General features: G+C 51.8%; 1 protein-coding gene across 1 annotated transcript in view; it reads right to left on the reverse strand.

Moving 5' to 3' along the window:
* FAM20A (FAM20A golgi associated secretory pathway pseudokinase) overlaps positions 1-24,420 on the reverse strand; it is a 44,144-nt gene that overhangs the window by 6,175 nt on the left and 13,549 nt on the right. Inside the window, exons 2-10 of the mRNA XM_036222320.1 lie at positions 10,012-10,196; positions 9,293-9,343; positions 7,766-7,844; positions 5,351-5,443; positions 4,453-4,568; positions 3,725-3,905; positions 2,540-2,649; positions 1,682-1,763; positions 1,149-1,208 (exon numbers count right to left, since the gene is read on the reverse strand). Coding sequence (XP_036078213.1) covers positions 1,149-1,208; positions 1,682-1,763; positions 2,540-2,649; positions 3,725-3,905; positions 4,453-4,568; positions 5,351-5,443; positions 7,766-7,844; positions 9,293-9,343; positions 10,012-10,196 — 957 coding nt within the window. The remainder of the gene's footprint in view (positions 1-1,148; positions 1,209-1,681; positions 1,764-2,539; positions 2,650-3,724; positions 3,906-4,452; positions 4,569-5,350; positions 5,444-7,765; positions 7,845-9,292; positions 9,344-10,011; positions 10,197-24,420) is intronic.

The following is a 24,420-nucleotide window of genomic DNA, read 5'->3' on the forward strand; positions in this document are numbered from 1 at the left end:
GGTCTTCTCCTTTAGTCTTAAGCACATTCTCATGGAAACCAGGTAAAAAGGGAATGAATAAAAGATGACCCAATATTTTGCAGTCCTTTTACAATTGCCTTTTGGTCAAAGACCTGCTGAGCTGTTTATACTGTAACAATTGTAATGCCACACAGTGATCCTGAACAGTATACATCTGACGTTGCTAAGGGAATCAAATCACGATTGACAATGATATCTCTTCAAGAAGAGAGAAAGCTAGAAGTTTTTCAGTAGGTGAAACGATGACGTTTGCTCTCAAAAGCCCTAGGAACTGTTGGCGTCCAAGTTGTTTCTTGTCAACTTTATAATACTTTTCTGTGTCAGATTTTCAAATTACAGGGATGAAATTGGGGCGGGACCAATCTTGACTTTAGGATTTTGATTACTTTTTACGCAGAAATCTGACTCAGATGTGTCAGCGGCCTAATTTTCTAACTTCTGTCCTAAACAACTACTTCCTAGAGGAGAGGAAGGGAGGCAAGAAAGGGAAGCAGGTTTAAATCAACCTAAGAGGTGGCTAAAAGAATTCAGACCCTGTTTTGAGTTTTCCAGCTGAAAGGGAACGAGGTGGCTTTGCTGGGTGTGAAACACGTATTTCTAACTGGCTCCGGATATGGCCCCTGAGCAGCCGGACGAGACATGAGCCTGGCCGAGACACCAGAGTGGGACGGAGTGGGGTGGAAATGCTCAAGATTAACGGTGGCCAGGCAGAGTTCTCAGTACTTCCTTGCAATCAGATATGGGCTTCTGGGACTTTCATCAGGATTTCATGTAGACGGTCACCAAGCAGTAATATTTTTGAGCTTAGACGAGAGCCGGGTGAAGCAGAAGCGTGATGAGTCATATCAAACACAGGCTCTGCAAAAGCGGCCGATTATGATCTGAGTGGGCCGAAGATGAAGCGATCGAAAGATTTAAAAAAAAAAAAAAAAAAAAGCTCCTAATTCATCCCATGCTGAGAGACGAAAGCATCTTGAGTTGCTGGGGGAAAATTCTGTTGTTGGTAATTCCCGTCATCGTACCCACCCAGGTCTCACTCAGTGAAAACTGACCGAGGCCTTCAGAGCTCGCGTGCGAGGAGGCTGCAGCCTCACAGCTGTGACCTGACCCGTGAGCCAAAAGCTTACCTGCAGCACTGGGAGAGCGGCGACAGGATGGAGAGCTCGTCGTGGGAGTGCCGTCCAAACCTGGGAGGGGAAACGGGCTTTCGCGGACGCTGCCTCCCGCCGTTTTTTCCTCTCGTCTTATCTGTTTGTTTATTTATTAAGGACCTTGGCCTTCTTTTGAAGGACAGCTTAGGGTAAAATGCCAGGGATCATGGCAGCTGCCTCTCCGGCCCCTCTTCCTCAACCAGGTCACTAAAGCCTGGGTCCGGAGGCATGGAAACCAAGCGGTCATTCGTGCGTGTATTCACCAACTGCAGAGGGTCAGACCCGGGTCGTGAGCCACGCGCTCTGCCTCCAGGAGTGAACCCGTGAGTACAGAAACACGGGACACGACTTCGCCAGTGCTCTCAGGGAGAATTAGTGTCCCTCGGCAAAGGCTGAGAGAGAAAAACCACGTAGGGCAAGGAGACGGAGTGCGACCGCACGCCCCTCACCCTCGGGCTGCTGGTTTCCCCCCGGGGTACGGCCGGGCTGGGGTGCGCTGGGACACTCACCCTCTGGCGTTGTCAAGGTGAATAAGGAACCCATCATCACCAAATTTGGTGAACATCTCATAATGGTGACGGTCCATATTTCCTGTAGAGGAGGGAAGACCTTGAGGCCCACAGGCCAGGTGGCAGGTGCTCCCGACCTCTGCGTTTCCTCTTAGTTCAGACACGATTCTGAACCCAGGGCCACAAGCTGTTGTCTCCCCGGGGTTGTTAGGGAAGCTGGTTATTAGCGAAGGAGAAGGAAGCCAGACAAGCAGTCTCTACTATGGACCGCTTTCAAATCTAAGGCTTTCACCACGCCCCCGGCCGCCGGCCTGGGTGCTGGCCTGCACCCTGGCCTGCGCCCTCGCTCCCAGTCGCGGTCCGTTAGGGTGAGCAGACACAGGTTCGCTTCCCAAACGGTGGGGGAGGGAGCTGGGGCGGGCGCTGTAGGACTTGGGACCTCAGCATGTGTTGGCCACTTCATAACTATCTCCTTAGCCTTCCCGGGTCACCAAGGGACTTGAAGGTGGGTGACTAGTCCCTTCCCGAGGCCTTCCCCTTGCTCCCCATTTATCGTGTACTTTTCCCCTTTCCTCTCTGATTCCCCCTTACTCGGTCAAGGGAACCAAGAACTTCAAACCTGAGGCCCGCTCAGGCCTGGGGCAGGGTCATCTGCCTGCCCGCTGAGCGGTGTCCCCTCCCAGGAGGGGCGCATGTTGACTTCTGCCCTCTGGGACCACCGCTGCTCTCTGAGGTTGTGGGCAATGCGGAGTCATTCGGTCCTCATGGCCTAGGCTACAACTGCTGGCCAAGGTCATGGAGAGTCCCAGCCCAGCGGCCCAGCCCCACCCACCAGGGTCCCTGAGCGTGGGGACCCACCGATGAGGAAATCGAAGATGGCCATGTCGATGACGTTGAGCAGCCGGGTGCTGCTGCTGTATGGGTAGATCTGCTTCACGGTGTCGCAGTAAAGTGGGTTGACCTCCCACCTGTGGGGAAGAGGTCGTGGGGCTGGAGGAGCCAAGATGGCAAGGCATTGGGGGCCCTTCTCGTGCCTGGCCCCCACCCCCCAAAAATCCCTTCCTTCCTAGTTTTGCCCGGGGCTGGTGGCAGCCCCTTGGCATGCAGGTGGTGGCTGGGTACATTCAGGACCCTGGGAAAAGGAAGCCGTAGATTCCACGTGCCAAGAAGGTTCTGGCTCCTTTCACTGCACGCTTCCCGAGCATCTGCTCTGCTGATGGCTGGCAGGTCACATGCCAGGGGGGAGACGATGGGCCAGCAGGGGGAAGGCGGGACCTGTGGCCCTCACCCGCTTCCTCTGCAGCAACTCACTGGCCTCTTGGGCTCTGCAGTTCTGAGCCATTCCTACTCGCCCTGCAAGCCACGCTCAGTCCTTTCTCTCTCACACATCCCCCTCTGCCTGGAATGTCCCCGTGTCCCTTTTCATCAGGTGGCTCTGCTCTTAACCGTCACAAGTCCTTCAGGATCTGAGATGTCCTCCGGAAATTTTCCCGGGTTATTTCTCTTCCTACCACGACTGGCATGGCTGGACTGTGAACCTACTCAGTCAACTACCGTGAACCGAGTACCTACTATGCGCCAGGGACTGTGCTGAGCCCTGGGGATGCGACGATGGGGCCCTTGGCTGCACGGGCTCACTCGGGAACCAGGTGGCCCTCCTGCGTGCTCCTCGTGTGCCTCTCTGTATCACAGCAGGTGGGGCACTGTTTTCATAACCTGGCTACTTCTCGGACTGCACAGCTAGAACACTGGACAGTCTTGGGGCTGGGAGGGGGCGGGGAGCTGTGTCTTTCATTTCTGTATCCCTTAGTACTTAGTGTTGGGTACATCGTAGGCTCTTTATAACTGAATAAATGAACTAAACGGAGAGAACAGACAGGCCAACTGGTCCCAGGATTAACGGGAGATGAGGCAAAGGAAGGTTGAAGCAGCTTTTGGGGTCCAAAAGCCAGGCCAGCCACAAGTCCTGAGTACGGAGCTATGGCCAGTCTCGGGCTGGACCGTGGACCGTGGCCATGGCGTTGTGCCCAGGATCCAACTCACTCTTCTCTTCCTGCCAGCGAGTAGGAGCGGATCCAGGGGTTGGGCACGGAGAGCCTGGGGGCCAGGTTGAGGGACGGCAGGAAGGCGGAGAGGGAGCCCTCCAGCAGGTGAGGGTTGCCGCAGACGGCGTACTCGGTCTTGCACATGTAGGGGCACTTGGCAAAGAAGCACACGTTGCTGGCTGGAGGAAGAAGGAAGAGACAGGAGGAATGAAGAAAGGGCTTTAGGGGCAGACCGACTTCCTGCTCCCAATAAATCCACTAGGAAGGAAGAGAAACCCTATACTCAGCATGGGGAAAGGCAGAAGAAAACATGGCCTTTTCCGGATGGAGGGGCTCATGGATGCGATTCAACTGAGCATCCTGACTCTAATTTCCAAATGTCTCAGAACAGAGAAAGGGTGGGACCCAGCCTCAGCGTATCCTAACTGCACGATTAGAGTGTTCTTTGTTTGAATGGGTGACATGGGATCCCAGGGAGGCTGGCATTGTAGGTACAAGTGCCCGCCCAGGCTAGTTAGCGTTTTGTGTGTGCGACCTTCTCCCATCCCCAATTCATCTTGTGTGACGTTCAGGTAGACCAGGCGGGAGTGTCTGATGGCAGCGTACACCCATCCTAGTAATGAATGGTGCCGCTGGCAGGGGTACAGGCCACTGCTGACCGCAACAGTGGCCACGCTGGTCTACCCCGCTCTTGGAGCCAGAACATTGCTTTGTCCAGTACTCTACCTGGAGAGACAAAGAAGACGCTCTGCAGGATTTCATTCTTGGTGACCTCTAGGATTTCCTTGGTGACATTGATTAGCCTCCCTGCTGTTGGCGGCACCCGTCGGAAGTCTAGAATCCTGAAACAGAGGGAGCCCCGTTTACATCTGAGGGAGCGGGGGGTCTGGGACTTAGATGGTCGCCCGTTAGAGATGGATGGGCATCCCTGACCATACCCAGCTGTGGGGGGCTCTGCAGTGCTGGGATGGCAGCGTCCAGGGCAAACCCGCATTGAAAGGGGTGGCAAAGGAACCCTATTCCACCAAGCCTCCTGGGCAAACCTTCCGCCCTCCGAGCTGTGCTCTAGGTCAGAGCTTCTCATACTTAAACGTGCATATGAGTCACCTGGGACCTTGTTCAAAAGCAGGTCTGAGTCGGTGGGCCCAGGTGAGGCGAGATTCTGCATTTCTGGAAAGCTCCTGGGTGGCGTCCAGGCTGCCACACCTCGAGTGGCCATGACTGGGCAAACAGCGGGGAGCTCGCCAGTTTAGGAATGAGCTTTCACCTTTTATATCAGAACCTTGGATAAGTGGGAGTGGGCACAGTCTCCCCAGAGTCAGATCTGGGAACCTAGAGCAAAGGGCCATGTCATGCCCAAGGTGGCAGTGTGAGTAGCCTGGCAGGGTGAGTTTTCTTTCTGAGTTATTCTTTTCATTACCTTAAAAGCCTTCGTGTGTTTCAGTCCATGGGGTTGGGGTGGGACATGTGGGGTTCGAAGGCATCGCTGAGGTTGGTGGAGAAAAAGAGCCAAAAGGGAGACTGTCGCCATTCCGGGGAGCGCCCACCCGAGGCGCTGGCCGGCGCCCCCTCTCGGGACTCGTTGGCCCTTGCAGTCAGCGCCGCCTCTGGGGCCGGTCCCTACCTGTCCAGGTGGAAAGCTGCGATCTCAGCGTTGTGTCTCTGAAAGTCGATGAAATAGAAGAAGTCCGGGGGTGTCTCTTCGTCTCGCTGCTGTCTGGAGAGAAGGGAGGAATCATTTCCTGGATTCAGCCTTGGGCTGGGAGCCTGAGCAGACAGCCGATGGGCATGGCGGGGAGCGGCACGGAGAACAGCTTTTATGCTCCGAATGGACGCACAGTCGATGGAACCAAGGACGGCCGCGGCTCCCTTGGCTAGGAGAAGACTTGCCCAGTAAGAGGAGCCACGCTTCTTGCAAGACACTGTCTTACAGGCACCCCCCTGCCCCAACACCAAGTCTCCTTCTTAGGAAGCTGTGGTGACAGTGGCTAATTCTTTTAAAACAACAACAACAACAACAACAAAAGCAGTAGTTGAGAGGGAAGAAATACGGATCTTCTATAGATATAAACCGAAGGGAGGGGACAGGCTAGCAGAACAAAGTAGTGAAGAACCAGACGCCAAAGACCGAACGAGGTGGGTACAAGGCAGGACTTAACAAAGGAAACGTCCCTGAAGGCGAGGTTTGAAGGACAGACACGTTCTGGGTCTGAGGGTGACAGGGAGGAGTAACCGAACTGTCCCCCCAGAGGAACCTCCGCCGGGTCACAACAGCAGGCCAGCCAGAGGGGCTGAGGGAGGCCGCGTAGAGGATATCGGTTTGCATGCATTTAAACATCTGGAACGGAGCCGCGGACAGCGGACAGCTTCAGCCGGCCGGAGCGCGCTGGGCGGGCCAGCTGTGTGCGCTCGGGCAGGGGCCTTCCAGCCACCACGGGCATCTAATAAACAGGGAGGAGTGATAATCTTCGAATAACTGTATCATCTGCCTCGTGGGACTGCACAATGGCCGCAAAAGCACTTGAAGCGTAAACAAACGTAATGCTGCGGAATGCTGTAAGGAAACAGCGCCAGCCACGGCAACGGTCCCGTGCACTTTGCCAGAAGACACAGACGAGGCCCGGAACCCAGAGCAAGGGGCTGCCCAAGGCGGGGCCTCTGTTTTAGAAGGCGTGGCCAGATGTAAGGGGCAGCCCAGTCCTGCCCCGCCCCCTCCATCCCCCCCCAACTCCCCCGCCATCAGCCCCGAGGCGAATGTCTTGGCCAGCAAGGGCTGTCCATGTCTCCTAATCGCCTTTTAATTTCTGCATTCCGGCCACAGAACATCTGATCTCTCCGATGAAGCCCTTTAGAATTTCCTAAATCACCCTCGCCTCATTTTTGTATGGCGTGTGACAGCCAAGTGATTTTAAATTTGAAAGTCGTTTTAACTTTTTACATCGGTGCTTCTCAAAGCGCTTTCTCACGGCGTATATTGTATACATGACGTGTGAAAGACAGCGTTTAATTGTAGTCATGATTGATATTATCCAAAGATAAATTTCTACTTTCCCTTATAATAAGGGGCAAGTTTACTTTAAGTTACCTATAGAAAAAAAATGCGTGTTTTTTCAAGAAGTGCATTTTAAAATGATGCCATGTTTCACCTTGAACGAAATTTTATAAAAATGAAGATTAAACTTTGTGTTCCGGCACCAGAATAGAGAGAGCGAATGGCTTTCGTGGCCTAGTGCTGGAAACGTTCTTGTCATATCAGGAAGCAGACTGGCTGGTTTGTTCAGTCTTTGCACTTTGTAACCGACAAAGCAGAGGGAGCGGTTTTCAAAGCTGGGCCTTCGTGCGCTTTCCTGCAAACACAGCAGCCAGCGTGAGGGGTGTTTCCTCTCCAAAGTGAAAACGGAGCTCGTTGGCTCTACATTAGCTTCCAGTTTGTAACAGTTAGAGACATCCTCATAGGCTCAGAGGACGCCATCGATGGATCGGGTGACGTGTGGTGAGTTTGCAGATCCTCCTGATCCTGATGCTTCCCTTTAACGTCTCGCGTTTCTCCATTGGAGCCCTTCCTTCCCCTCTTCACCCAGTGCTTTCTCACGAGTACACGTTGAAGGTGCACGACTAACCAGAGCAATGATTTACAACTCTATCACGGCACGGGTTCGATGGCGGCCCTCGCGTTCGGCTGTTTGAATCCTGGCTCCGCGGCCTGCGGCTGGGAGGCCGGGGCGAGCTGGCCTCCCCACGCCTCGGCGCTGCCATCTGCCAAGTGGACATTTTAACAGTACCTGGCTCGCAACGTTACTGACGATTCAAAGACGCGGGCACGTCAAGTGTGTCGCACAGACGCCAGCAAAGACCTGATAAGGACCGACTCTTACTATTTTCGTTATTACCAAGAACAGTTAAACCTTCGGGCAGACTGCCCCAAAGAGAGTCTACCAATGATCGGCTTGAACGTTTTAGACCGGTTTTACTAATTTGGGGTTAAAACTCCTCCAGGGCTGCCGCAGCTGGCGTAAAGGTGAAGAAGGCGATCACTTACCTCATGGGTTTGAACATGGCCTTCCCGAAGTCCGAGAACCTGAGAACCAGCTTGAGGTGGACCCCACTGGGTTTCACGACTGTGAGGGGGAGAAGGGCGAGTTAACCACGCTTCTGGGGCGAGGCTCAGGGCCGAGACCCTCTGCTTATTCCATAAACCCAGCCGATGTCCTCTCTTTTTCTCTCGCTCACTGAGATTCGCTTTTCAAAGCCTGCAGCGTGCGGTTCCATCATGCAGGGCCATGGAGAGTGCATCCAAGAGCTCAAGACCTCTTTTCTGCTGGTATGCGACAAAGGCCAACAGAACAGGTTTCCCCAGATACGCACTCACCGAAAACCCCAACGAACGCTCCCCTAAGAACTGGCCTCTTCCTCTCTGCATTTCGGCGGCACCCTTAACGGTTCTGATTCTGCCGTCCGTTATCTTGCATTATTAGACTAGTTTGTCTGTCTCTCTCCCTATTTAAGACTGTACACTTGGGCTGGGACAGGGCTGGGTGAGCAAGGCACCTACGATGCCCTCACGTGACCGTGGCAGTGAGTGCGGCCTCCAGACGTGTTGCGTCCTGGGCACCTCACTGGCCACCTTGTCCCTGCCCTGCTGTGAGAGCCCTGTGAGGCGAGGGACAACATCTCACTCACCTCTCCATTGTATAAAATGGCAAATGGCACCTGCTAAAGGAAAGGGAAGCTGCGGGCCCTACAAACCTGTCTTTCAACCCTCTAACACGTCACGTCACACTTAGACATTTCTGACGTGTATTCGGTATATTGAGGTAAATGGATGAGGCTACTCATGGCCGGTGGTGACTGGCCTGGGGACTTCGGTGTCCAGGCCTGACCTGGCCATGCTGAGGGCTGTGCAGTGCCCAGGCCGAACTGTATCCAGTTCATGGCACCTTGGGAGGGGACTGTGCTGTATCTCACGCCTATCAATCATGGACCCCAGTGGCTCTTCACTTTGGCTGCACTAGAATTGTCGGGAGCATTTTATCAATGCTCATGTCGGGGCCTCATCCTAGGCAATCGAGTCAAACCCCCCTGCGGCGGAGGTCAGGCCTCGGCATGTTTTAAAGGTCCCAGCCGACTCTAACGTGTTGCTGATTGGAGTACATTTTCAGATTTAAGAAACAGTTGTACAGTTGTCCCGTAGAATTGCTCCTTAAATCTGGAAATGTACCCCGATCACTTGAGGATTCTGTTAAAATCCAGACTCTGATTCAGAAGATCAGGGGGCGGGGGAAGGGAACTGAGCGTCTGCGCTTCTCACAAGCACCTTGATGATGCGATGATACTGGTCCCACATAAGAGCCCCTCAGAGGGCCTTCTCTGTGTGCGTGTGTGTGTGGGCGGGCAGGGAGACGTGCTGTGTTCTCAGAGATTCGGCAGAGAGAGTCACGCCCCTTGGACTCCCAACCAGGACCCCCATGGAGTGGGCCGGTGGGCCCTTTGCATTGCCGCCGGGTCCTGGGGTTCACAAAGCTGTGACCAGAGGAGTGCTGGCCAGAGGCGGGGCCCGGTCACTTACTCTGGGTACAGTCGCACGCCCCAAGCAAGGCCTTCTCGTCCTGGCTGTAATCTGCAGAGGGGGAGAAGGGCTCGGTTGTACTTCCGGGAGGGCCAACCCCACGGGGGCCTGTAACAGGCTCAGACACCCCAGGGGAGGCGGCGAGGCAGCCGGGCGGGGCCCTTGCCGTTGATTAGGGGACTTCCCGGAGCTGCAGCTGGCCGTGGGCCCCCACCCGGCCCCATCCCAGCAGCGCTGGGTGGGGAAACCAGTGCCGGCTTTGTCCCTGCTGTGTCCTGTGGACTGTCACAGTGCTTGACAGACAGCACAGGCCTGCAGGCCGCAGGCCTGCGTTTGGATCCCAGCCCTGTGGCCTCGCCAGGCGGCCCGGCCTCTCCGCGTCTCAGTTTTCCCGTCGGTAAAATGGCAACGATTACGTCCATGTCATAAGATCACTATATGAGAGTTGCCAGGGTGAAGAGAAGCACTGGCTAGGTGATAGCCCTCAGGGGGACGGAACCCCTCCTTACGCCTCCTTTAATGGGCTGTGATCACGGTACGGTTGTTAAGATCTTTCTCAAAGGGAAAAGGTCAAGGTCTATGGTTTCTTCCCGGTTTTTCTCCTATCGGGCGTCAGAGTCAACCCGCACGAGAGTCTGCCCTGGAGCCCCACCAGAGCTGGTTCACCCAGCCTGCCGGGGAGCCGGCGAGTCCGCCCCGCCTGCTCCCGGGAGCCTCACCGGCGCTGATGGTGGGAAAGCGCCTCATGTCGTGGAGCAGCTGGCTGACGACGGGACTGGACCGGGGGTACAGCCCGTGACGGTTGATGCCCAGGTGGAACTGGACCCAGCTGGCCTCGAGTCGGAGCTGCAGCGGGGCGTCCAGGGCAGTGAGGTTCAGCTGCTCTCTGTATATCTTGTGTCGTCTGAAAGAGATTTTTTTTTTTTTTTTAATTGGAGAAACAAGAATGCAAAGACCTGCCGCAACGCCTTGTCCGGACTCCACATCCATGACTTCATTCTCTCAGCAAGAGCACCGCACATCCGATATGTACCAGGCTTAGTGCCGCGCTGAGCGTACAGACCCTGAGGGGCAAAGCAGCCCCACGGCCCTTCCTTGCCCTCAGAGAGCTTACGGTCTAGTGAGTGAAACGGGCAAAGAGTTAACACACCACACGCAACACGCGAATCCCTAACAAACCACAACGGATCCCGCGAAGGAGAAGGACGGATGGTCAAGAGTAAAATTAGGGACCTCATGTAATCTGGAATTTCAGGGGGTGATCCCGAGCTGCTTCATGCACTTTCCCATTAAAAAGTCTGTATCTTATATTTCCCAATATTTCCTGACCTAAGGAGTCAAATCCATGACAATGTGAATTTTATTCCTCTACTCCTCAGCCCTATACTGCCTTCATCTGTAGAGAACACTCACGTAACATGCAAAAGATGACTTAAACAATATTGGTTTTTTGTTATTTCAGAAATCGGCGAGGGCGTTTCTCCCTAAAAAGGTAATTAGGTGTACAGACAGCGAGCTACTCTTGACTAGTTAAAAAAAAAATTGTTTCTAATTATATATATATATATATATTTTTTTTTTGAACAATGTGGCGGAAAATGAAGCAGAGAAATATTGACAAACCAAGAGTCATCTGTGAGACACTTGTCTCTACTTTCTCTACCTGTACAAGTAACTCCCAAATTGGAAAGGAAAGTCTCATGGAAACAAAGAAGGAGTCCATCATAATCTTTTACATTCATGACGGTCATTTCCCTAATTGCTTACGAACCTGAGAAGTACGATCTCACTTACATGTGGAATCTAGATTCGTCAAACTCACAGAAGCAGAGAGCGGAATGGTGGTTGCCTGGCGTGGGGGGTTGGGGGTTGGGGTGTCGGTGGGAGGGTAGAGGGTCTCCTCATGCAAGATGCGTGTGTTCTAGAGATCTTACACACAGCAATGCGACTGTAGGCTCGCAATCTGCTGGAAGGGTGACCGATCTTAAGCGTTCTCACCACACGCACACACACGCAAACGGTAACTGGTGATGGATATGTTAGTTAGCGCGATCGCGGTGGTGATTTCACAGAGTAGATGCATATCAGAATATGAAGAAGTTGTGCGCCCTACCTATGTGAAGCTTTTTGTCAATTATACTTCAGTAAAGCAGGAAAGACAACAACAAAATAGTGGCCAGTCTGTGTTCTGTGCCCTGTGCTGGTAAAGCAAATGCAGATGTGACCTGGGACAATGCAACGTGATGTTAAGACACCCCCCCTTCCCCCCAAGCACACGGCAGACCCACAGAGACGAGGCAAAGCAAGGGAACACTATTATTTTAAGACTGGTCTCGAGCAGCAGAGAGGAAGACGGCTGGAGCATCCTTCCCAAGGGAGCAAGGCCTCTGCAGCCTTCCGGCTTGGGGTGCGGGACGCTATGAGCTACTGAAGTAGTTATTTAAAGTGACACATCTTCAACTGCTTCCAACCGAGTGCTTTACGAAAATCAAGAGAAAGGGCAAATGGTCGACCAGGTCTATAGGCCTTCTGCCAACTTTTTTTTTTTTTTTAACTTTATTAACATTTATTTCTATTTGAGAAAAATAGGTCAGGCTCTAGTTCCCAAGGCTACTTTGAGGCTATAGCTATGTGACTGCAGAACTCTCTTGGGAGTCTGGTGGAAAGATTGCAAACTCCTGAGCTAAGTCAGTCATCCCGCAGCACAGAATAAAGTTAGAAGAGAAACAATGATTCTGGTCGATCTGGGTCTGAGGAGAGGGGCTGGGGAGGGGTGGAGTTTTCTTAAGTGGAGCTGATAGCTGATGGATTCCAGCTAGGACAGCAGTAGGTGATATAGCGTCCAAATAAACAAACGAACGAATGTGGTAAATTGGGTGTCTACCTGTACTGTTAGGTGGGGCTTTCTGGTTTGCAGTTCTGTCCTCGCCAGAGCCGGTGTCCCAACCAGGGTAGAGGGTGGGGAGGGGGAAGGGTCTCATGTATCATTCCCACCTTTCTCTCCTGATAGGCCACACGCTTGCACTGGTTTGGGGAGGGGGTATCAGCTCGCACTCTACGCAGCCCACACACACCATGGGGGTACGAAACCTGGTCATCTCATCTGATCCGTGGGTTCCAATAGGGACTCTGAAATTTGTTCCCTATGTCCCACGATTACTAGGGACTTTTTTTTTTTCATAAATGAACAAAACCATTTCCCTAATTCCATTTTATATGTGAATCAACATGATAGTTGCCCTTCTCAATTATCTACATTATCACTCAGTACCTAATTAAACCCTTGTTTCATTTCCAGACTAAATTAGTTATTGCTTAGTCTGTTCGTTTTCTAGATAACCCTAGTATTGTTCTTAGGATGCTTCTAAGTCTTCTGTCCACTGCGAAAGCAGTCTTCACCTAGAGAACTCCTGCAATGAGGATACGTTTTCAAAAACACAGTTGTCTGGGTAACTAGAAACAGCCAGCTTTGCATGCTAGAGCAAAACCCCTTGGAACATGCCATGAGCCGGGGAAAGACATCTGTGTCATACTGTTACACTAGACACTGCCGTTGGCATGCCTTGTCACGTCCGCAAGATCCGGCATCATCCAAGAGACCTAGGAATCCGCTGTAGCTTGCCTGTGGTCCCTCCACATGCAAACTAAGCACTAACTAAATTATCTTCGAGGCATTAGAGAGAAACCCTGTTTTCCATCTTCGAATGTTCAGGCAGGTCTGGCCTTGGGCCCTAGGAGTGGCGTCTGCTGGCACAGGGAGGGTGTGGGAGCCTGGAGCTGGGCACCTCAGCCACCCCTGGTGAGCTGAGAGCATGTGAGGGGGACAACCCATGTCCCAGTCCCTTCTGGGATCCCGAGGGCAGAGCCGCGGGGGGTCCAGTGTTAATTAGCCAGGTGCCACCAGCAACTCAGGGGGTTCAGGGAAGATCTGGAAGGTTCTCAAAGGCTTGGGCAGGCCCCTGACCCCATGGCTTCCTGCCCAAAAAACCTCCTCAGGGCCTAATCTTTCTTGTCCAGGGGAAGTAGAAGAAATAGGACCGACCCCCTCCCCCGGCTTCAAGGCACAGTTGCCTCCTTTATATTTACAGGTTCCCTGGGGGTTCGGGTCAGGCCCTTTGGGAATAACGTGGACCCCGGACCATGCAAGTACACACACAAGGACAGTCTCTGCTGGCCGCTAAGTGGAGAAGCCAGACAGCATCAGAAGATGGAAGTGGAGGCCTCTGGTTTTCTCCAGAGGAAAACCAGGAGCGAGCCGTTCATTCCTGAGGTTACCCAGCTGCGAAGCACGAACACCCCGACTGCGTCCCCCTCGGAATCATTTCTAAATCCTACAGTTCCGCCTCCACAACCTCGGAAATGTTCCCTTTCTTCCTACTGCCTGTGCCAACTGACCCCTCCCCCCACCGCCCCCTGCCCCCTCTGACCTGGAGACGGGAGTAGCCTCTAAACCCATACTCATAACCCAGTCTTTTCCCTTCTTCACTCCAGGCCAAACTAACTGTGAAGCACAGCTCCAAGCATCTCTCCTGAAGAATCCTCCAGGCTCCTAGCCCCAGCACCCCCACCATGGTGTCCTCCTCTCTTAGCCTTTCCCCGCCGCCCATCACCCTGCTGCCTAAGCTCTGTGAGCGATGCTCCCAGACTCCCGCCTCCTGCTGTTTCTTCCCGCGGGTTGCCTCCTTCCACGGGATCACCTGCTGGAATCCTCCCCACGCGTATTCGTACGACTCCCATCTCTATTGCTCTTGCCAAATGCTGAGTAATGGGGATTTAGACACAGGTCTCGTTCCTTCCCACAGACTGAGGATGCGGCCGTGTGTTGTCCATTTCTGCATCCCTTACGAAACCCAACATAGCCCCTGGCACACAGAAGGCACTCGCTTCATCCCTGGAAGAACTTGGAAGCGCTCAATGAGCACCGACGTGTGCTAAGGCTTGAGTATAGTTTTGCTATCGATGGCCTACAGGCTATTTCAGGGGTTTGATGGTTTATAATTCAAGACGAATCTGGTCTTTCTCAGATTATTTCACTCCAAGTAGTCTACAAAGAAAACTTTCTACCTATAAGGGGATTCCAGGGGAGTCAGGCAAGACATACCAGAGTCAGAGAGGGTGTGGACTGGATGTCTCCCTGTGAGTCTGAAGGTCACTGGATCACTCAGAACCAACACTGGGCATAGGTCTAAGGGGTAGCTCTCTGCATTTTTAGTGGAATTGGGCCAAACTAGCTTTCAATTAATTTGATGCAAAATCATTTTGAAAGTCCTAGAGCAAGCACATTTCTTGGGATGGAGAGTTTCAAATGTATATTCTCCAGAAGAAAATGAAAACTTGCAATGTCCTCAGACACAGAAATGAATGGGCGGTGCAGAAGATGTTTTTTCTGGTCTTTCGAATTTTAAGGAACTCTCTTGGTTTTTCTCTTACATCTTTGGCTGCATAGTCACCATCACCTCTTCAGCCTTCCTGGATCCACCATGATATGCCAGAATTCCTCAAGGCTGTCTTTCTCCCTCTAGCCTGGCTTCTGATGTGATTGCATCCTCACCCACAGCTCCAATGATCACCTGTATCCAGGGGACTCACTAATTTATATCTCCAGCCTTCTGAGCTGTAGACCCATATATGCAGCTGCTTTTATTTCTATAAAGGACAAGAGAATACACATTTTAGCCTTTGTAGGTCTTAGGTCCTCTGTCCCGCTGAAGGCTCAAGGGGAGATTCCATTCCTTGTTTCTTCCAGCATTTGGTGGCTGCAGGTGTTCCTAGGCTTTCGGCTGTATCACTCTGATCTCTGCCTCTGTGGTCACAGGGTGTCCTTTTCTTCTGTCTGATCCTCCCTTTTATAAGGACATTTGTGGCAGCATTTAAGTCCCACCTGGATGATCCAGGACTATTTCCTCATCTCAAGTTCCTTCACTGGATCACACCTGCAACGACCCTTTTTCCAAATGTCACATTCACAGCTCCAGAGATTTGATATGCATGTCTCCTGGGGGCCACTTTTATACCTCATCCGAAGAATAAACCCTTAGACAGGGATGGCTCTTCCTGAGAGTGAGGGCAGTGTGTTAGCTAATAGCAAGAAAGCATACAGACGTTGGAGGACAGGTGCAGAGCTGGGAAGGGAACCAGCGGTATTGCTATCTGCCATTATCCATCTGGCCGGGCCAGCCAGAATCCCAGATGTCACTCTGGGAATTTCTCTCTCCCTCCCCACAATGTCTCCTCTGTCACCAAATCACGTAGCCGTTAACCTCCTAAGTAGCTCTTGAATCTGTCCACCTCTCCCAGCTCTGCCGCCGTCTTCCTAGTCTGAGCTGCCTGGACTTTTTCAATAGCCTCCTAAGTGGATATTCCTATTCTAACCCTCTTTCATCATTTCTGTTAACTGCAACCAAAATAATTAGTTTTCAAAATGCAAATCTAATCCTGTCAGCCCAGGTACATCAGCTGTCTCTATTGTTCAAGCACCTTCTTTAACACCCTTACAAGCCCTGTACTGGCTAAGGGATACCTACCAGCCCCAGGTGGCTATTTAAATTCAGATCATTCGGTAACCACACGTGACCAGTGGACATCACAGTGCACATCGCGGAACATGTCCATTATCGTGGGAAGTTCCACTGGGCTGTGTTGATCTCCACCCATGCCCTCCACTCCGGCCAGAGGTGAGGACTCGCCCTGCCGCAGGGGTCCGGAGGGCCATTTCCTCCATCCGGGGCACTCTCCCACCCCCTCGTTGCCTTCTTAAGTCCTTCTCCCCTGTCCAGCAGCTCAAGCCCCACTTCCTCGGGGCGCTGCCCTGGCCCTCGGACAGTGCCGGGTCTCTGTGTTCCATCTGCGATCCACTGCACCACGTGACACCGAATTCCACATTTGCTTGCGTCTATCCACCCCAAGCACGGCAAACGTAAAGACTTGTTCTGTTTGACCCTGGGTCTTTGGCATGTGCTGTGTAACAGGCGCTTACTGAATATTTGCGGAATGAATGTGCTTCTTACCTCACCCAGAGAAGATGCGCAGCTCTGCAGGAGCTGCCCTCAGCATTCTTCTGGAATAGCGGTTAACAGGAATCTCAAGCTTACTCAAGAGAAGCTGATTTGCATGCTCTTTGGACGCATGTTGGCTATAATGTTAAAATCTCCAGAAATCCCAGCTGCCATCCTTCCTTTTTTTCTAACTGTGTCACTTCTTAAGTTTCCCAGTTCTCCTGAGTCACGATGGCCTGAACTGATCTTCGGAAATAATTTCCATCCTTTCCGATGAAATAACCGGTCTTCCATTGGCAGCCGGACACAGGTTCCCTTCCAAAAGCAATGAGGCCAAGCCCCCTCAAGCCTAGGTATTTAATTGTGTGTCGCAGAATTTATACTTGGCTACGTTCGCTGATTATGAAGCTGTTATGAGAAATGACACTCTCTCTGTTTTAAAAGCTCACACTGAGGTCCCCTGGGGAGGAATTTGGGGGATAGTCCACTAATTATTTTCTAATTGCTTGAACTCCTGCTCATTCTCTGGAGCCATTCATTCCTGAGCAATTCGAGGAGGTACGCTCCAGGGTTAGCGGTGTGATCGGGCTTCCTGCTGCTCGTCACCTGGCTTAGGAGGGGTCTTGGGTGGAGACTCATGGAACCCTCGCCATCCGCACTCAGGAGGGAGGTGAGAATGGGTCTATCACACGCTTGAGCAAAACTCTCTCTGCTGGAAACTCACTTCATGGCCACTGTGTCATACATAGCATCAAAAGAAAAACAGAGCAACCACAAAACATTCCAGATTCACGTGTTTTCTTTGCTATGTTTCCTGAGGGTGAGGACCCGCCTTGGATTTCTTTTGCACCCTCCTCAGTATCTGGTGAGGTTCTATGCATACAGCAAACGCTCCATAAATCACCGACTCTGAGATGTCTGGGCAAGTTTCCTGCTGCAAAGTCTCTGTCAGACTCTGAAACACGATGGTCAGAACTTGGGGGAACGAAATCCTTTGAACAAGGGAATTGCGCTAGAATTCTCTCTCTGGTAGAATGGAACTCGTATGTTTGGTCTTACTCAGCTCGTGAATTTCCCAAAGCACTTTGTTATAAAGAAAACTTTAAAAAGCATTATAGTGAACTTCTGTGAGACGTGGCTTTTGAATTGAATCTGTGCATTTGTTTGATCTATATGTCTGTTTCGATATTCTTTTTCAATATTTCTTTTTTCCCCCCATATTCTTTCTTGACATTAGTCTTAGGAAGAACACTTCTCAGAGTCACTTTTATCACAGTGGTGATGAGTACGGAAAAATCTTCCTTCGTAGTGTCCTGTTTCTCCTGTGACCAGAAAGGATCCTGGTGCTCATACAACTTGGTGGACCATTTTTAAGAAAAAGAGTACACAATTATGAATGCAAAAACTAAACATGAGAGTGATTATTAAGAATGAGAAAAGATGTCAACAAATTACTATTGCCTTAAAGATTTAGCTCCTTTTCTTCTGAGATTTCATACTTACTTCAAGAAATATCTCTTGATGGCAACCCGCTCCTGTCCCCCGCCCAGCTAACTTCCTTCCCCACCCTCTACCCCCTGCACCCACAGGGGAAGTGAGGGACCCTGCACTGAAGCTTTATCAGCTTCATGGTAAACTCAACTCGGACAGGAATTGTGCAATTCACAATCTAGAAATACCTACTGAGTACCGAGCGCATCACTTTTAGGCACATTATTTTGGGGAAGTCAGGGACTTCACCTAATGAACCTTCTTGATTCTCCTAGCTGGTACCCAAGAATATCAGAACAATAGCACTGAGTGGATGTGACGCAGGCCGGCGAGGACGTACGTGGGCTTTTGGAAATGTTTTTTGTTTTTTTTCTGTTCACCATTCGAATGGACTTTATCTCTGAGACCAAGCATTGAGTTCCTGCTGTTTGCACGTGTTCCCTGCGGAACTATGTGGAATGACCAGCTCTCCCCCATCGGAATCCTGTGGCTCACCGCGAGCAGGCAGCAGAAGACACCGAGGGACTCCTCCCCACCGCTCTGCCCCACAGGCTCGACGAGCGCGACCCCCACGTTATCTTCTTCTGTTTACGTGCCTCCTCATCTGCTTATCTCTGTGCCCTTGAGCCCCTCCCCCCCCAAAAAAAAAGTCCCTGGCAGCTGTAGGGCAATATGAGTGAGCCAGATCTGCGGCGATCTGGCAGACCCTCAAAGTGAGGTCCCCAATTGCCCATTTCCTCATGTCACTTCCCATGATAGAAGTTGCACACGCGCTCTCCGGTCTGTCTTTCAGCCCTGAAGGAACAGGTGTTTTGGTTAGCTCAGGGACCGAAGCTCGATGTTCAGGGGCAGGTGACAGGTGCCAACGCAGCCGTATCTATAAGTCAGAGTCGCTCTTAGTGGTGAGTATGCGAATCCAGGGAGGGGGGAGGCTGGGGGAGACGGGTCCCTCATCCCGAGTCCTGGCTCTGCCACTCACAGCCGCGTGACCCGGGGCCAGTCGTCTGACCGCTCTGTGCCTCATTCCATCTGACAAGTAGGGATCATAAATGTACCTTATGGGATTTTGGTGAAGATTGAATAAGTTGAAAAGTTGTTTAGGTGAGTTATCATCACTGTGATTTCCGGGATTCCATCTATCTAGGATCTCTGTGCCTCGTGTGGGTGCGGAAGGAGGACTGTGAAGAATTATTTGTACCTGCTGTTTAGCAGAGTGGTTCCCAGTTACCTGAGTTCTGCTTACTAGGGTGACAGCAAGAGTTCTTGTTTTTGTTCTGTAGGATGGCCCCTACAGGCTGAGCGAGGGCCGGAGATATTCACATCCTCAACCTGCATCAGTGAACGTTTTCTTATATGACCAAGGGGACTTTCAGGCATGAGTAAGTGAGGGGTCTGGAGATGGGGTGATGATTCTGGATGATCTGGGTGGGCCCTGAACGTAATCACACCTGTCGGCCCCATTTTACAGATGAGACCGGCACAGTTAGGACAACGTCTTGAGCTAGCCGCAGGTCACCTGGTCTGTGAGAGGCAGCCACACAGCAGTGATCTGAATCTGGCTGACCGGCTCCCGCAGGCAACCTCTTCATCTCCACTCTACACGCCTCTCCCATCACGGTCCATTTACCTCCCTCTGGCCTCTCATGCTGCAGCTCCGAGCTGAGGTTCCACTCTGACTTCCCAGGCTCCACCCCGCCCCCCACTCCCGCTCCGGGGAGAGGGATCGATAAGCCCATAAATGTGACTGGAGTCTCAACCCAGGTACGGAGAGCATCACCGTAGCCATCTTCCAGACACCTGGGGGGAAGGTATCACAGAAGATGTTAACTACGTGTGGTTGGGGACTTGGGGTTAAAGCGACTTTTGATTTGCCACAGAAATCTGAGATAAAATGAGGAATTCTGGGTCCTCGTGACTCCAAATGTTTTTCTTTTTTCCATAGTTTTATCAAAGTGGTTAGACTTGCTCATTTTGCAGGCTTTGCTGATTTCGGATGACCTCAAAGAATGAGCTAGATAGATGTCTGTGGTATCTGCGAGGAGGGACATTCCAGGAGCTGGGACGATGACCTCAGTGAGAAATCTACTTATCGTCAAAACGACTTGCAGATCAATCGCTGACGACGTGAGCAGACTGGGTGCCCTGCAGAAGGTGGCGCGTGTGGCCATGGTCTAAGGGATTCCCAGAGTCGAGGCAGGGAACTAGCCGATACCGTCTAGCTGGGCCAAGCTATTCCCAGAGTATAGTCCTGGGCATCGAGCCAAACACCAAGATGACGAGCAAACATCACCGGTCGCACAGAGCTGCAAACTGCATCTCCTCTGGGACAGTCAGTTCTATCATGGCAGTAAAGGCTCTGAGAAGTCCTGCAGCCGGGCCTCCTGTTCAGGGAACATTTTGTCAACCTTCCTTCACATCGCACCTGTCAACACCCGCTGGATTCTGTGTTGCGCGCAACACGTTTTGGGAAACGTTAACTATTAATACTGGACCCAGGAGCCCCTCAACCTAATCGCCTCACAGGAGTGGACCAGAGGTTCTCAACGAGAGGTCAATGTCACCCCCTTGGGGGTCACCATGTTTAGTTAGGGACATTTCTGCATCATGGTCGGAGGGACGAGTGCTAAGAGATGCTGCTAAACATCCTACAGCGCCTGGCACGACGGAAAAGGATCTGGTCCCAAACGTCAGCAGCGCCGAGGCGGAGATGCCCTGGGCTGCGGCCGTAGCAGCGGGAGCCAGTGCGGCGCCTCCTCCTCTGAGGGGGGCCTGCGATCGGCTGCAGTGGAGTCTGGACTCCGTGCAAGTGAGTATTTTCCACAGGTAGCGTGAAAGCCGTCCTCGGGGCCTCCTCCACTCCTCTCTACCTTCGGCACAGCAAAAACTGTTAAACGCTATTTAACTATTTAAAAAAAGCAAACGTGAGCCACCCTCATTCGGCTCTCAGACCAACCTAACGAGTATGTGGATAAAATACAAACACACGTGTTACTCGCAAAACATGCAATACCGATCCATTTCAATGTCATAATTTTGGTTCTTTTCATCCTCCCACTGTGCAGTCCTGACATAAACAAACTGATCTGTTTCACACACTTGTGCGCGCACACACACACACACACACACACACACACACACGGTTAGCAAATGACACTGACATTGGACGGATACGTGTTCTCTCGCTCCTCTACCATTTTCCTAAGCACAGAAAACAAAAAATGTGATCTAAAGGCAGCATTCAGAGCAGACTAAGAAAAAGGAGGAGCTTAGAACCCCCCCCCCGCCCTCCCCTGCTGGCTCTTCCAATAATCAAGGGCTTACCGAACGTATTTATTTTTAAAAGTGTTGGAACTTTGCCTTACTGCCTGTCACAAAGGCACGGATGGGACTTTGAAGGAGAGACGGACCCAAGTGTCGGGGTTGCCATAGAAGGTCAGGCTGGGGACACAATATTTTCACAGTTTGAAGGCAAATTTCCTGGTGGTTCACCCACAGATTAAATTCCTTCGAGTCCTTGGCCCTGGAGTTACTACTGATTTGCATGGTATTATTTTTCCATCTGGTTTACAAACTGAATGATTGCCGATCTTGGCCCGTTTTCCTCTTCAGCCTGAGCAGTCACCCATGTGGTAGGATAATTTATTGAGATATTAATGTGATCTTGGTGCTTGCGGAATTTTACACACCCCTGTTTTAAGAAGGGGCTGGGCGTTTGCGTTTCTTCATCTCAGGAGGGTGTTCATGATCCAAGAACAAGCAGATGTTTAGACGGGTTACCCCTCTCCCTTTCTAGCTTTATTTATTTATTTTTTATTTCTGGAAAGCCTAAACTCAGTAAAGGAACGTGCTAGACAGGGGATTGGCAGAGAGTGGGAAATGCGTACAGGAGCACACACTTTGGGGGAAGCATGCAGATTTTCCGAGATTTGGAAAGGAAAGTTGGTTTGGGGTCGTGTGTCTGTCCCGTTTCCTGGAGGTGAGCCGAGATGGTGGGAAGTGGCCGTGTGCTGTGCCTAGGAAGGTACATTTTAGGCACCAGAAACCCACCTTGGCCAATAATCCTGAGCTCAAGCTTGGTACAGAAACAACAGTTGTCACCTGCTTGCATGAGACCAGGTGATGGACTAGGCAGTGGTCCCCCATCTTTCTGGCACCGGGGACTGGTGCTCCTATGAGAATCTAATGCCTGATGATCTGAGGCAGAGCTAGCGCTGGGGAGCGGCTGCAAATGCAGTTGAAGTATCACTCGCTCACCAGCCGCTCACCTCCTGCTGTGTGGCCTGGTTGGGGACCCCTGGACTATAGAGTCCTCCTCCAATGTTCTGCTACCTGAGACCTGGAGGATACTCCCTTGACACTCAGGAGCTTGGAGAAGGGAGCTCCAGTGATGACTAACGTTGAATCTCCAGCCGGCCTAACAGAAAAGGGGCTAAGTCCCATTCGAGTTAACTTTAGAAATCGACGTTACGTTTCCTTCACACCTCAGTTTGTGGAGTGAAATCACTTCCTGCTAGAATAACATTTAATCCTGAAATCTCAGTGGCTTAAGACAACCGAGGTTTCTTTCTTACTCATGCTACCTGTCTAATGAAGGTCAACAGGGGCTCTGCTGAGTGACTCGGGGGCTCGTCTTAATGGACACACCAAGGTCCCAGCGAGTGGCCTTCACAGTCGTCAAGGAAAGAAAAAGAAGGAACTGGTTAAGCACCGGCTCTTAAATGCTTTGGCCAGGAAGCGATGGCGGTTACTTCAGTTCATGTGCCACTGACCGGAACGAGTCACGTGGCCCCACCCAGGGGCTGGGACGCGAAGGGGAACACATGGATTTCGGTGTCTCCGCCACAGCCTCCTGGTCCTTATTTAATGTAGAATAATCTGTCTTTTTATTTAATGCTACTAACAACTTGCATTTGTGTAGAGCTTATTACAAATGTATTTTTGGGGTTCTCGCCATGGATGATCTGATTCTAGTCCCTTCGAGCCCTGTGACTAGATCGTCCTTCCAATCCAGATGAAATCGAGGCCCACAAAGTGCAAGTGACAACCTGCTACATGGAAAGGAGGAACCAGCAGCCAGGGTTTCCGATCCGAGCCTTTTCTGCTCTGCCCCACAGGCTGCAGACGCCTTACCACCGGCTTAGTGAGCCTGAGGCTGAAAGAAATGAGCCTCGGGCATCCCAGGGCCTGTGTGGATTGACAGCCTAGCCTCCAAAAGCCCAGGGCGATGGTAGGACAGGAGCACCGAGCCTGCTTACGTGTTTGCTGTTGAGAAAGCAATGACTGTATCAAGGTTTTAGTGATATTTTGCCAAATGGGCTGGTTTCCCCAAAGACTCATTTCCCTTCTGGTTGAAATACAATCGCTTCCTCCTCTTGGAACTGGTTTTCTGCGATGTCTCAATAGACCACTTGTTTTGACTCCAAGCTAACTGGGTCCCCAACGCCATCCTGACCTCACAGAGTCACCGCTCTGGCTCAGCAGTTGAGTAAGAGCCAGCCAGAGAATGACGTGGGGCTTCTGAGCTGGCGTGGACCCGGGCGAGAGGGGGCGTGCTGGGCACCGTCCCCGGTATGGGAACCACGTCTTCGGGGGCCAAATTCAGATTCGAGAGGAGCCAGTGACACAGAGCGGGTCTGAATGACAATAAGGACAGCAGCTCCCCCTTCCGCAGCACTGACACAGGGCCAGGCCCTGTCTTACACAGGTCGCGGTTTTAACTCAGAGTCGCCACAGAAGCTCCTGATAAGGTCAGCGTTATTGCCCCCCCTCCGCTTTAGAGATAATGGGAAGCACGTCAGGACAGCACGAGGGGCTCCTGTGAGACCCCACCGCCAGCAAGCGGCAGCTCTGCGATTAAACCTAAGTTGGAGATCGGAACGCGGGTGAGAGCTTTCGCCAATAATGATTTCCCCGATGATGACAGCAAACATTCGGACTGTAAAAGAGGAAGAAAGCAGGGCCGTGGTGCATAAGGATGGATGAGTTGGGCTGCGTTTAAAGCTTTTAACGCTTACTGCCAACTTGCCACCCCCTGCCCCGCCCGCCCCAAGACGGACCGCGACAATCTTTACTTGCACAGCAGAGAGCCGAGAGCAGTTCTGCCACATTTACCTCCGGACTTGCGTGCAAGAGGCGACACCCCCAAAACACCGCCCTTCCAGCCTCCCGTGCTCAAATCTCATCTCGGATTTGTTTCCGCCTTTGAAATCCCGTTTGGTCTGAGCCTGTTCCCTCCCCTGAAGGTGGGGACCATCACGGTACCTCTTACGGGGTTGTGCGAAGTGGGCTTTGGAGGGAAAGGCCTCCAAGAGCAGAGATCAGCCGATTTACCTGATTTCATAAATGCTTTGTGAAAAGAAAGAAAAGAAAAGAAAAGAAAGAAAAAGAAAAGAAAAGAAGAGAAAAGGAGTCATTCCTGGAATCTGCAAGATTTCTGTCATTCCAAGTCAGGAATCAGGGAGCATTAGCTGACCAGTTTTCACTCAGAAGAGTGTGTGAGTGTTGGGGTGCGTGTGTGTAACCTCTGAAACAAGACAGACTAACTGCAGACGGACCCGGTCCGTGCCTCCCCGCCCCGGGCCCCGTCTGCGAGCACTGGGTAGGTATCTGACATCCAAGCGACTGTGGAGAGATCAGTGAATG

The sequence above is a fragment of the Rousettus aegyptiacus genome, unplaced genomic scaffold, assembly GCF_014176215.1.
Source record: "Rousettus aegyptiacus isolate mRouAeg1 unplaced genomic scaffold, mRouAeg1.p scaffold_m13_p_6, whole genome shotgun sequence".
NCBI lineage: Eukaryota > Metazoa > Chordata > Mammalia > Chiroptera > Pteropodidae > Rousettus > Rousettus aegyptiacus.